Source organism: Eucyclogobius newberryi, unplaced genomic scaffold (genome assembly GCF_026437365.1).
Source record: "Eucyclogobius newberryi isolate DKJ021-1_F unplaced genomic scaffold, fEucNew1.0.hap1 SCAF_5, whole genome shotgun sequence".
Taxonomy (NCBI): Eukaryota; Metazoa; Chordata; class Actinopteri; order Gobiiformes; family Gobiidae; genus Eucyclogobius; species Eucyclogobius newberryi.
In genome coordinates, this window is record NW_027316167.1 from 27953100 (window position 1) to 27967621 (window position 14522).

A 14522-nucleotide genomic window follows, 5' to 3' on the forward strand; every position below is an offset into this window, starting at 1 on the left:
TGCAACACAAAGACATTCAATTCATAAGTGACAGCAAGAGACAAATCCTTTTGCTGGTTCTTTATTTTCCCCCATTTTGATTGAAAAAAAAAAACAATCTGGACCAAAAAGAATAAAGCTACAACAAGACTTTTATCAAATCAAAACTGGTTTATGGGCAGATTTGTAGGAAAACGTCTGCACACTAGCTGTCTCACTCTTCATTTACTTTATTAACACAGCGTTTCGGATTTTCCTCAGGTATATATCAACTCAAAACTGACATAATGATTTAATAGCCACACCCCCCACTGCGAACCACAGTGATAGACACAGTGGTTGTGGCCATACCGCCTCAACAATGCCCAGTCTCTCTGATCTGGGACGATAAATAGAATTGGGTCTTGGTCAGCACTCGGACCGCTGATAATTCCACAAGTCGTTCTAACGCAATATGTCGTGCTGTCTGAATAATGCGCAAAATAAATCCAATGTATTATTATTAAGACACAAACATGGTCTAAGCAGAGCGACCCGTAAGTGATTGTAACTGCAGATGAAAAAAAGCCTTTTGATTGTATCAGAACGCAACATCACAATTAAAAGTAGCTGTTGAACAAAAATATATATATATACTGCACTTAAAATATGTGGGTATCTGTAATTGGATACGTTTTACTTTCTACTCCACTACATTTTTAACTGTAACTAGAAAGTACAACTGTCGACCAAAAAAAAGCACTATTCTTAATCAAAATCAACACATTTAACACTAAACAGTTCGTAAAATATCAGTGAAATATTTGACTTTTTACACTCACCAAAGTAGATTTTGTATGTGCTACTTACACTCGAGTATGTTTCGCTTGTTTGCCTGTACTTTTACTTAAGTAACAGAAATCGCGTCCTTGCTCCGGCCCCGGTCGCTGCACTGACCTGAGGAACTTGTTGAGGTCCCCGTGCTTCATGTACTCGAACACCATGATGAGCGGGTCTCCGTCCACACACACGCCGTAGAACGTGACGATGTGGTCGTGCTGCAGGTTGGTCAGCAGCTCGGCCTCCCTTTGGAAGTCTTTCCTCGCGGACAGGTTTGGATCCTTCAGCGTCTGGTGAAACGGCAAATCATTTAGTTTATTTTTTTTCAAACAAAGACAAAACAGCGAGGCCCATTTCACGAGCTGTAATCTGCAGACAATAGTGAAACATCCATTCAAAGGCAGAGAAAACAATGGCTTATCAGGTACTGGAAGTATCCCTGGCACTTGCGAAATGTGCCTGTAAGCCGAGGACAAACACAATGGTTTACTAGTAAGCGGGAGGGAAATAGGGAGGCAAAATAATATCGGCAAACCATCTGATCGCTCTTTCGTTTTTTGGAACTTCTAAAGGAATCATTTTGGCAGACTTTGAAAACGCTTGCTGCTCTCTTTTACACCATTTGTGTTCTAATTGTGTTGACAAAGTAGAGGTACTGTACATCCTGTATCTAAACGCGTTGATATCACTTGATCTTGATCACGGGACACGTATCAAGCGATCAATACTGAACTATTGTCCTATAAAAGCAGCACATACGTACAAAATATAGGGCCAAGGAGTACCGTATTTTCCGGACTATAAGTCGCGCTGGAGTATAAGTCGCACCAGCCAAAAAATGCATAATATAGAAGAAAAAAACATTTTGCACTGTTGAGTAAGTTTAGTATGAAATGCGGTTGCAAGTGTGAAAATAACAATATTATCACATATAAGTATATAAGATTATATACTTATACTCCGGAGTATAAGTATATAATCATAAATGTAAGTACAAGTCGCACCCCGGCCAAAACTATGAAAAAAGGTGCAACTTATAGTCTGGAAAATACGGTATATGCTTTTCTAAATCGACCTGGAAGGACCACGACAAAGAACGGGGAATTAGAAAAGCTTTATTGTGTGTGAAACGTCTTTGGTGCTCAGTGAAAGAAATGATGGGCACGGCAAGGAGAGCCTGGACACTGGTAGTGGTGAGGGAAGGAAGGAAGGAGCAAGGAAAGCAGGGGAGGAAGATGAGGAGGCGAGTGGAGGTGGGCCGTTGAGGAGAAAGTTTAAAAGAAAAGGGCTGGACGTTCATAGGACGCGATGGAGCGTGGAGGTGTGGCATTCAATGCGCTGTATGAATGCGACATGTCCCATTTTCTACATTCCGGGAAAAGTTATACATATTTATTAGTGGCGACAGCAAGCTTAACACCTTTGTGGCGGAGGCAGAAAAGCTCCAGAGAGAGTTTGATTCTCAGATGTCTGTGTTTGCATGTTTGCCCATCTGTGAGCGGTTTATCTTTAGGTACACGCTTCGCATTCTTTACTTTCTTTGCGCATGAGGTCAAATTTTACCTCTTAACAAGTTATCAAATCCTAAGATCCGACTTCTTGGGGGAGAAAACGATTGCGTGTTCAAAGTTGTCTCGTAATGGCTATATATATATATATATATATATATATATATATATATATATATATCTGTGTTTGAAATGTCCTAGCATTAAAACAGTTTTGAATTTTAAACAGGGAAAGCTTGGATGATCAAATAGAAAATGCTGAGTAGAATATGGACATGCCCATAGCCGACTTTCAAACGTCCCCCTGCCTTGAAAAATCCTTCACACTCTTTACATCTCCATTTACGCATCGCACCCTTCTTATCTATCCAGCTCATTTATAAATCTGACACAAAGCCATGCAAAGACGCGTGGAATATTCAGATGGTAAATAGTGTGTTACATGAGACGGGATACAGTGGCTTGTGAGCTAACTCTCTGATATGATTGAGAAACTGATCATGCCGGGTCCGCTTTGATGTGGAGTAAACAGCAACATCTCGATAAGGCGCCAATCGGTGCCGCGGGCATCAGACAAAAACATGGGCGAAATGGAATCAGAGCAAACATGGTTCATGGCACCTCCCATTGAAGAAGCAACTGGACTGGTGACACCTATTAGTGACAGAAAATACAACATAATCCATTTGACCTGGAGGTCTACTTTCTGAGCAGAGATGTGTTTCTCATGCGCAGAGTTGGCTAGAGAAGCTCAAGTAAAAAGATAGTGTTGACCAATATAACCATTGGGGAAATTGTTCCTGTGAGGCAAGGCAAGGCACTAAATACTGGGATGTACTGTATGCATTACTATATGTACATGTCCGGTTTAGATCAGCAAAACTTAAACGCTAAACACAAATATGGATAATGGATGTCAAGATTATTCGGTTTATCAATAATCACAACTATTCATATCACAATATAAACATATAAACTAAAAAATTTTAATTGTGACCATGTTAGAAGTAAAAACAAGTTCATTCTATAGGACTAGTAAGTAACCCTGAATATAAAAGCTTTTATATCTGGCTGTTAATAACAACTTATTTATTATTGTAACTGTATTGTTAACTACTTTATCATTTAGACAGTTTGATTTCAAAATGACAAATTGTGGTCAATGGTCACAACATTCTCAAAGTCCTATATTATAAAACTGAGCTGCATCTTCCATTACAACAAATACCTGCACAGTGTGTTTGATTTAAGTACACTGTATTGTTGAAGTATTTAATCTTGTTTTTTACTGCGTGTTTAATGTTTCTATTCTACAAATAAAGCTTTCCTTTTCTTATCTTATCCCATCTTATCTTACATCCCCTACATCAACAACCAACTACTCCTAAAACCACTGCTACTCCTACTACTTCTACTTCAAGTACCTACAACTACATCAAGAACTACTCCTAAAACTATTCCTGCCACTACTGCTACTGCTACAACTTCTACTTCAAGTACCTACAACTACAACAAGAACTACTCCTAAAACTATTCCTGCCACTACTGCTACTGCTACAACTTCTACTTCTACTTCAAGTACCTACAACTACAACAAGAACTACTCCTAAAACTATTCCTGCCACTACTGCTACTGCGAAGACCACTACTTCTACATCAAGTACCACTTCTACTATTACCAAAACCCACTACAACTACATCATCAACTACTGAGAGTATCTGTGTATTACGTGGACCAGCCAATATATTGCTTTGCCCTTATTAGTTATCTTTATACGTACTAGTTTAAAAGCCAAGTAAAACGTAGTAAAAGTGTAAAACCTATTTGTCGAATGTATTTTTCATTCCAGGCGATGTAAATGCGTAGGTAATGCGGACCCACTTGTGGCCGTGCGCTGTGCCCTGTGACGACTGCTGGAGGTGCGTGAGATGAACAGCAGGGCAGGTACAGCAGCCATAAAATTCTATTACCAAATCAAAGTGCACTCTTAAGGAAACGTTCGCTGTCTGGGCATCCCTCCAAAACAATACCTCCAAGTGCTCTCGGGGCAATAAATTGAGGGGAAATGCCGCAATGAATTTTCCTTTTGTTGACCTTTAAGGAGAATTTTAGATCGCCCCCGCCGACTAATGCCATAACACCGATTGGAACATGTGAAGAGGAGAAAGCGCAGGAGCCCGCGTTGTGTTTTTGCCATCGGACGGGAACAGGAAATGCGCGGAACACAGTCATGCTCTTTGGAAGATGAAAGATATCCTCCGAAAATAAAAGGACAACCAGGTCAGAGTATTCTCGTGTCGTGAAGGTCAGAGCTCTTCTTTTACTGGGAAAAAAATGTGCTGATTCTGCAGCGTCCTGTGCAGAGCGACCCAGCTTAACGGCACAGGCCAGGGCTGGACGTAAGAAATATTACATCCTGCAGGAAATTGTGAGCGCACCCAATTTGGAAATGTAGGCAGAGGCAGTGACTTGGAAATGTGTTTTTATGGAGGTGCATAAGGGTCAGAAAATATACTTAAGATTTTAGACAGAGAAGATAGGTGGTCATAATTGCTTTTTTACTTAAAGCTACAGTCACCTGCACAATTCCATGGTTATACAAAGTTAAAATCACACAAATACATTTTTAATACTACCCAGGTGCACTATTGGAGGGTTTTTTCCATTAAAATGTACAGTTATTTTCATGCAAAACTGGCAATTAACATATTTATCTCTATGGAGACAAGCAGCTGAGATGCCACATACGTTTAATGTCATACTGTGGCGCCAGAAATGTTACACAGTACACCTTAAAGCAGGCTACAGCAGACCTTTAACAGATAAGTGGCCGATGCGTCATTCTAATCGATTGTGCCTGTCAGGAGTATTAAGGCTGTGTAGAATACATTACCAAGGCAAATGAATATAATAGAAGTGCAATTAAACAATGGCTGACTTGCCCTTTAACACTATAGTTGAAGTATACTATAAAAAGTAACATGTATCTTTTCCATCCATGCAATTAGGGCATTAGGGCTGTCAGACAAAAGCAGTGGTTTCAAATGCATTAGTGTCAGAGAAAACAACACGTTAGGAGGCGACGCTGTTTGTCAAACGTTAAACCTTGAAAGCTTGTGAAGGTAATAACCGGTTCTATATAGACGTCAGAGGGACAGGTGTTAAATGTGTAAATAGAAATTTTAAGTAGTTATAATGGCTTCTATTTAAATATGGATCATAATTATGTTGAAATGAATGCTTCGTTTACCTAATGGATGGCGTGTTCAAAGTTCTTACTAACGAGAAAGAGTTGGAAATTTGTGATATTTCCATTTATCGGATCAAAAAAGTGACTGCCATTAATAGTGAAGCAAATGCAGTTATTATTTAAAATGTTTTTGCAATAAATCAGAACTTGTAAGCAAGCATAATGATTATATAGGGTCACCGGAGAACAAAAACAACTTTAAATCAATAATAAAATGATAGATACCATTGGTCTAGCAGCAGTTATTTTCAGTAGGACTCCATTGGAAGCAAAGGGTTATAAAGGTGCAAATTATGACCAATAATTGGTCCAGGAGTGTTCCATTGTAGAAAACATGTCGTTGTATCGTCTGGACTCTGGACGTATTGACTCTCGTCCAAGAGTCATTCTCAATCTGCGAATCTGGGAACTGCTACTCCGAAAGAAAGGCCAAACGGTTCTCCGCAGCATCTTGTTTCTTGATTGTCACAATTGTCTCATCCAGGGAACGTGGTGCTTTGCCTTCTTGATTGTTCCATTCTCAGAGGAGAGGCCGGAAAGCTCCAAATAGAAGTATATAGGAGTATAAAGGAAATCTACACACACGGATCAGAACTTGCTCTTTGGCTCTAACCACCCACGATAGCATAAGCTGGGAGTGATCAGAACTTTACAACAAAGAGCATAAGAAGTGCCCACCAGCTCAGAGGGCAAGAAGTGCCCACCAGCTCAGAGGGCAAGAAGTGCCCACCAGCTCAGAAGTGCCCACCAGCTCAGAGGGCAAGAAGTGCCCACCAGCTCAGAAGTGCCCACCAGCTCAGAGGGCAAGAAGTGCCCACCAGCTCAGAAGTGCCCACCAGCTCAGAGGGCAAGAAGTGCCCACCAGCTCAGAGGGCAAGAAGTGCCCACCAGCTCAGAGGGCAAGAAGTGCCCACCAGCTCAGGAGTGCCCACCAGCTCAGAGGGCAAGAAGTGCCCACCAGCTCAGAAGTGCCCACCAGCTCAGAGGGCAAGAAGTGCCCACCAGCTCAGAAGTGCCCACCAGCTCAGAGGGCAAGAAGTGCCCACCAGCTCAGAAGTGCCCACCAGCTCAGAGGGCAAGAAGTGCCCACCAGCTCAGAGGGCAAGAAGTGCCCACCAGCTCAGAAGTGCCCACCAGCTCAGAAGTGCCCACCAGCTCAGAGGGCAAGAAGTGCCCACCAGCTCAGAGGGCAAGAAGTGCCCACCAGCTCAGAAGTGCCCACCAGCTCAGAAGTGCCCACCAGCTCAGAAGTGCCCACCAGCTCAGAAGTGCCCACCAGCTCAGAGGGCAAGAGGAAAGAGGAAAAACACATCTGGAATGCTCTTTCAGCCTGTGGATGCCCCGGCTTGGGCTCTTAACAAAGTGAAGAGAGCCAAAAAGCAGGACAAAAGGGACAAAAGGGAAACAGAACCAAGAAGGAAGGGTGTCTCTGATTTTTTTTTAAACTATGACCAATAGTATTAAGCAGGTGGTGATAATGGGCTTAACATATGTAGATTGTATACAATCAGAGAATAATTTATGCTAAGTGATTATTATAAATGGGTCATGTGTGTATTGTCATGAGTGGTACTGCGAAATAAATGCATGAAGAGTGTTTTGTTTTTTTAAACTTCCTATAAGTTATCTGTCCTTTTCCTCTGTATCTGTACGTGTCTGCGTTGCAACAAAGAAATTTCCCCATGTGTGGACAATAAAGGAATATCTTATCTTATCTTATCATAAGAAAATAGCCAAGTACAGATACCTCAAGCTTCAAAAGTACTTTATATGTGAATTTTGAGGGATCTGTACTTTATTCAGATTTTACTTTTTACTTTTGCTTTACTGTTACATTTGAGAGCAGGTATCTGTACTTTCTCCACTACATTTTTTTAAGTGGACTGGAAATTAAAGCAGTTCTGTGGGTTTTGAGACTAAAATGGTCAAAGTGACATAAATCCTAAAGATTTTGGGTTAAAAAGTGGGTTTTCACAAATAAAATTGAATTGACAAATGAAGTTAATGATTCAAGCGATTCAGTTCACCAAAAATCAACACAATTCTTTATCAAGATCTTAACATTTTACCCTTTAACAGTTCTCAAATCTGTGTTAAATGCATTTCCTTTTAACCCTACAAGAGACGCTTTTCAACTAATACTTGACATTTACTTAAGTACATCTTGTTTGTTTGATACTTTTACTTAAGTCTGTATTTTTTCCCCTGTATCTATACATTTACTTAACCTACAAACTCGAGAACTTTCCACCACTGATGCACCTTAACTGTCTTTGTATGATATGGCACCAGCCATATTCAGTACAAGTTCAAACCACATCAAGAACGCCATAATAAGCTGCCATAATGAACCTTTTTGACTGCACCCCCGAGTTTTAGAATTGCTAAGAGCGGAGGAAGTCTATTGGCGTTCGTCCAGTTCCCCATTAACGGCCCGACACTGCCCCAAATTCACTTACGCTCTATTAATAAATCCTGAACGTAAGGTGTTTGTAAGTGGGTTTATAGCACGGGCGGCGCGCAGAGGAGACAGTCAGAAGGAAACGTACCTTGACGGCCACCAGCATCTTGTCCTTGGTGGGGCTGAGGTTGTAGCATTCGGCCAGAAAGACTTTTCCGAAGGCGCCCTCGCCCAGCTCCCTCTTCAGGATGATGTCTCTGCGCTTTATGTGCTGCACCACTGGAAAAAACACACGCACAATGACGAGGTGTTACTGCAAAATGTGACTTGGCTGGGTTTTTATCGACAGGAATTTGCTCAACGTGTTATGAGAATATTTTCAAGCTTGAAGGATTCCTCGGTAAGATATGGTTATTGTGACAAAGGTCAAGTGCACAAGAAAACTGAGGTATGTGTAGATTCAGTAAACCTTTCACCTTTAAGTACTATTATACTTTATTATACTGTGTGAGTATAAGCTTTCTGAATTGAAACTTTGAAGTGTTTTTTTTCTTTGCTCTATCTTAAAAAATGCAACTATTTATGATTTACTATGAAGATTGTGCTGCTGCGAAAGAAAAACTCATGTTGACCTGAATGTTGCTTGATTAAATACAGGTGAACACTTACATAACTACAATATCGAGGGAGATCAAAACATACTCTCTATACTGGCTGTACTATTTCCCATCTAAAATGTTTACAATTAAGAACTGTATATTAAAATCTACAATTATTATACATGCTTGTGTAATGCAAAATGTTATGTCTGTTATGAACATTAATAATCACCCTAAAAACACTGCACTGGTCCTTATGCAAACTCTGACCATTTCTATAAATGAAGAATGCATTACCTAAAATTTTAAGTATGTTTTTTCAAGATTTTTTCACATTAGTTTGGTAGAACATTAGATTAAAGACACAACAGTATTTATCACAAAATGATGATTAAAAAGTCCAGCTGCATATTAGAGGTGCTGGCCCTGGATATTGTTCTCTCTAACATATATTATAACTCAGTGGTTTGAATTATAAATTAAGCTAAGATACCCACTGTTTATGTACAAAAATTGAGTATATATGTTTTTCTTTTGTCCTTTTCATGGTTATTTTTTCAGCTTTTAAATAAAAATGTATTTAATAAAAAAGATAAATAAAGACAAAAAAGCCATACTGTGGAACATTCCGAGAAGAGCAATAACCTCTCCATAGAGACGAGAGAGAAGCACCAAATTCAGTTACCATGGTATTTTTCACATAAAAGATACAAACTTTTCTATGAGTGTGTTTGAATTTAATGAATTCAATTTCCTGCACAACTCTTTCCATTCACTGATATATTTTGTGACTGGAGCACAATGGCCATAATGATCGTACATTTTCCAGCAGACACAGCACATTTGGACAGTGGACATTAGTGAGCATCTGATTAAGATTTAATATACTTGAGCAGAGAAAACACTTATTTATGCAGATGGGCCTGGATGCACTTAAATGTAATGACTTTAGCCAAAACACAGGCTTTTGCTCACAATTCGAGTGACTGATTACTTTACTTTGCACTTGCACGTAATCATAGTTGTAAAGTTTTCTGATTATACATTTTAAGAGAGGGGAAAAGCTGTTGTCTGCACTCACTAACTTAACTCATTATCGTTCTTTTGAGGCAAATGCGCGGTAAGTTAAAGTAAAAATCCCAAAGCTGAACAATGGTACAAAAAGTTAGGATTCCTTCTGCAGAGACTGAAGAGAGAGAGACTTAGAAGAATATGAAGCCGTGAAAAACAATATGGCAACCTACTGTGAATTATATAAATATATTTTAGTGAAGGCATAGCAGGTGCCAGGTGGAAAAGTCAAAGTCTGCCTGCAAGCAAATCACTGTGAGCATAAAGTAGGATACTAACTGAATAAAAGAAATATATATACTTTTTGTTTCCAGCTCTTTCTATATACTGTACAAAGGTCCCAGAGTTCAGATGGGCGTGACTGACAAACGGGTTAGCCAATCAGAGACACATGAGGTCCATTTGTATCCAAACAAACATAGCTGCTAATGAGGAAAAAGGAAAGAAAGATGGCAAATTTCAGCCAAATCAATGAGGAAAGCACTAAATGCGAATTTTGATTTTGATCTAAATGATAAATAACAAATGAACTTGTCAATTTTGCATAAATGAAATGCAAAATTTAAATGAAATAAACAAACCTGATTTTTAAATGCAATTTTGAAGCCATTATGTATCTGAAAGTACTGGTCTGAGGAGCTAGTATTGCCGGCAGCTGTGGCTACAATAGTGGTTTACCATCTGTGTAAAGTTGATGTCAAACTGTTGTGCGTGTTCCATTTTGGAGATATCGATCATTGATTGGTAATGGTCTTGCCCTAGTGACGTCGACTCCAATATGTCTGATTGACCCCAAATAGGGTCAAATGTACACACACATGTACATTACTAATATGCTGATATTACAAAGAGTGACACAACTTTATGTTTTTTGTTTCCAAGATCGAATTGTATGACATAAAATGTATTTGTGAGTAATTCATTTTGTCAATCAACAACGACAAAAAAATATCCTCCACTGTTTGTTGTGTGGCTGAACCCTACTTTAGATTCCGTTACCATAGAGGGACCATGGAGAGTGGCAATGCAATCACAGTGGATTACCAGCAGTCCATGTGTACCAAATGATGCACAAGACGTCTAACACTTTCCATCCGATTTAATAGTGAATATTTGAATATTTCTCTTAATACAAAATGTGAGACAGAATCCCCGCTGAGATGAAAAAAATACTTTCAGGGAGCAGTCAGCGTCATTAGATGGTGCAGAGAATGTTTAATCTGACTTAAAAGAGAATACTGGGTTACATCTGGGTTCAAGTGGTTCTGAGTCTCAGGAAGCACAAATAAGCACACAAGACGACACTGGACCTGTAGATAGAAAATCTTATCTGGCTTTTGGCTTTGCACAGTGGGAGAACAGAAAAACACAGATCGTATTTTTAACAAGAAGTGAGCAAAACTATTTCTGTTAAAGCACTTCCATTGTAGACATGCTTAAAAGCCAGAGGAAAGTTTCCTGCGGTAGAGTTTTTGTCCCGATAATTAGTTGCATCTTTTCAGCAGACGTTGTCAAGACGTTGGACCTGCCAGGCCGAAAAGGAAAGTGAAAACCAAAGCTAATGTTTTGTATAATTAGGAAGGAGTAGAGGAGAAAAATAAACATCTAATTACCCAATTCTCAATTAATACAACGTTTCTGGCAAATCCAACTCACCCTGGTACGTAATATTTACACTATTATACAGAGACAAGCGATAAAGTACTTTGGATCAGTCCAGTTACAGCAAGAGCACAAATGTTTAACTGCAGGAAATGTAACCTGGTCCAATGTGAAGTGTTGTTTTCATTAAACTGGTGAAACAAGAATCTTTTATTTCATTTTTTCAATCTTAGAAAACAAATGTACCTTGAATGACAGCTGCACAGAATATGATAAAAGTAAATATGAATATGAAAAAATAAACTAAAACATAATAATACGGTTTTATACCATGTATTTACTTAATTCCTGCCGAAAACGCAAATTGTAAAAATGACACTGTCGCTAAATTAAAAGAAAGTTCTTTCACTCTTCTCTTTTAAAATTAATTTTACAATGATTATTTATGTTTTTATTTGTTTTGTGATTTTAATGTTTTTTTTGTATTGTTCTGTAAAGCCTTTTGGAGTACTCTTGTACAACGTGTGCGCCACAAATAATCTTGCATTTCCTTGTTCTTTTTCCAAAAATTATTGTGCTTTTCCAAAACAAAGTCTGCTGTACATTAATAATCGATTCCATCTTTTGGCAATGCTTGTTGAACATCCAATTTCTAATGCCAATTTGTTTCTCATCTTGATGTTACAGAGACATTTTCTTGTGCTTTTTTCTACCCTTTTCAGCTTTATAGCAATCAACACAAACGAATATGACGCCCCCGTTGCTTCTCTTTTTTAGCCATCTTGACCTTAAGACTCACTGACCAAACTCCAATCAGCTCACTGTGAAAAGTCCTTACATGGTTTTCAAACAGAGTCAAAGAAGTGAACATTGAATTTATCACTTCAAACATAACAGCTATTGCAAATGTATGAAAACTCTTTCATTTTCATCTATAGGCCATAGAGAAAAGCTGAAAACAAGAATTGCATTGACGTCTTTTGTTGCAGTGACTCAACCGTCCTTGGCTTTGTTTTTTCACTGTTTGCTGTAGATATGGCAGCACTGAGACAACTAATTATGCAGAGGAGCATTCATTTCATTTGAATCATCATCACCAACACAAGACAAGCAAACTAAGTGGAAAATCTGCCCATCTGCTTCTTTAATTAAAATTGCACTTGGTGATATAGGCGGTTCTGCAGGGTGCAGCTGGCAGGTGTGCGTGTTCTACCAGTGGGTGACACACGACTGTACAAACAGGAGCTTGTACCCACGGCTACTCTTAAAGGGACACAATCTATTTTTTTTGAAGGATAATTTAATCTTAGAAGACTATTGTTGCAGTCTTGTCATGATACAGAAATGTAAAATGAGCAAAGGAAAAAGCTTAAAACAGTATACCGTTATCAATACCACAATGATGATGAAAACACACTTTTTATACAATAGACAATAAACACAAAACAATATTAATCTAATAATGAAAGACCAATCTTTGGCCTTTACAGTATTGATACTCATATGATTATTATCTAGGTATAGATTTTTTGACAACTTTACATGGCAAAAGAAAATGTAATTCTGTTAACAGGACACATGTTTCTTTAAGAGTGAATACATTGACATACCAGTTTCCCATCAGAGAACAGAAAAAACTACTCGGTTGTGTGGCAAAATATTCACTCAAAAAACTAAAATAATATTGTCCATCTGACAGGATGACATTTACTTTTGCTACGAAACCTATACCTGGAAGACACGGACAACTCTAAAACCGCCATATAAAGGGCACTTTTACGTTTAATCATGGTTAGTAATCATGCATGCTAAGCTTCCTTTAATCAGCTTCACACTTCTATGGCACAGAACACTATATGCGAGGTTTTCTAATCCAGCCTGAATTACTTTTACTATTTGACATATTTATGCATTACATAACATTATAAACCATAACAAACATGCCCAAATCAAGATGATTATCATTGTCACAACAACATTTCATTTAGAGCAACAAACACTGTGTAGTTTTGATTCATAAGTGCAATAATGTGCAATAAACCCCATAAATAACCACCTACAATCTAAGGACAGCTTCAGGGACGTCCCATTTAAAAAAAAAAATCTTAATTATCATGATTGTGTAATGTTTTTTACTGTATATCTTTGTAATAAACCACTATGTAAACATGAACACAGTAATGGCACATACATAAATACATGAAATATGGGTGTAAATATATGAAAATATATAATGTGGAAAATTAGTTGTCAATGAACGAGAAAGATGCAAAGTCTTTTTAAGCCATTACTCACAGAAACGGTATCCAAAAGGAGAAAATTGTCAAAAGGATATTGAAGAGGAAGAGTTGTCAAAAACATTTTCTATTTTCTGGTGGAAAATGATGTGGCCTAAATCTATCACTTACATTTTTTTCCTATACCCATGGGAACACTGTTGTTGTAAAACTGAATGATTTCTCCAATACAAATGTCTGTGTAGCTCCTCAGTCGCCCACGTTTTAGGAGTGAAGACGTTTCATCACTCATCCAAGAAGCTTCTTCACTGCCTCAAATATGTGTCCGAAGGGAGGAACTTACGACACTGAAACTAACACACCCCGAAGCCTGTTTAAAGTAAGAACTATCTGTTGTTAGTCAGTTCCATTAAACTATACTCTGGTCACATATAAGATAAGATATTCCTTTATTGTCCCACATGGGGAAATAAGTCATATTTAACGTTCATGGGTCTTCTAACTCCAGAAAGCGTACTTTGATCAGTTCTGTTGTTTCTTTTGTTTTGGCTTGGGCCTGAGAATGTAGGTGTAAATTGGTGATAAGTTGTAGCTTAGACGCACATTTCTGTTCAGAGATGGATGGTCTTTCCTGATAAATATAACATCTTTGACCATTCTTCTTTTTTGACAGGATTTGTACTTCACTATTGTGTGGTCAGAAGGCTTTGAGATGGAGATGCACAGCAGCCTGGGGTCCTGAGCTGCTCTTGTACTCTTCTTACAAATCAGAATTTTCTTTTGCAATATAATATCGACAATACTAAAGCTTAAAAAACAGACCAAAAAAAACCCCACCCGCGATCATAAAACGTGGTTTATCTGCCAGTTTAATGGATGCAGCTGATCTATCTATTCCGCAAATTCACTGGATGTCTACTCAATGCCAAACCATCTGAATTATGCATACACTTATTACCAAGCCGACTGGCAAAGATTTGTCTTTCTATTTTTCATTTGTCCTTCGCTCAGACCATCTGGTGTTTAGAAAATACTCAATAAAGATGTTACTTGGT

The 14522-nt window shown here is 38.5% G+C and overlaps 1 protein-coding gene across 2 annotated transcripts in view; it reads right to left on the reverse strand.

Annotated features, from left to right (window-relative positions):
* The window catches only part of ntrk3b (neurotrophic tyrosine kinase, receptor, type 3b), a 290494-nt gene that overhangs the window by 39762 nt on the left and 236210 nt on the right, over positions 1-14522 (reverse strand). For both annotated transcript variants that reach the window (XM_072465473.1, XM_072465472.1), the window contains exons 12-13: positions 8107-8237; positions 916-1088 (exon numbers count right to left, since the gene is read on the reverse strand). In XM_072465473.1, the coding sequence (XP_072321574.1) occupies positions 916-1088; positions 8107-8237 (304 nt within the window). The remainder of the gene's footprint in view (positions 1-915; positions 1089-8106; positions 8238-14522) is intronic.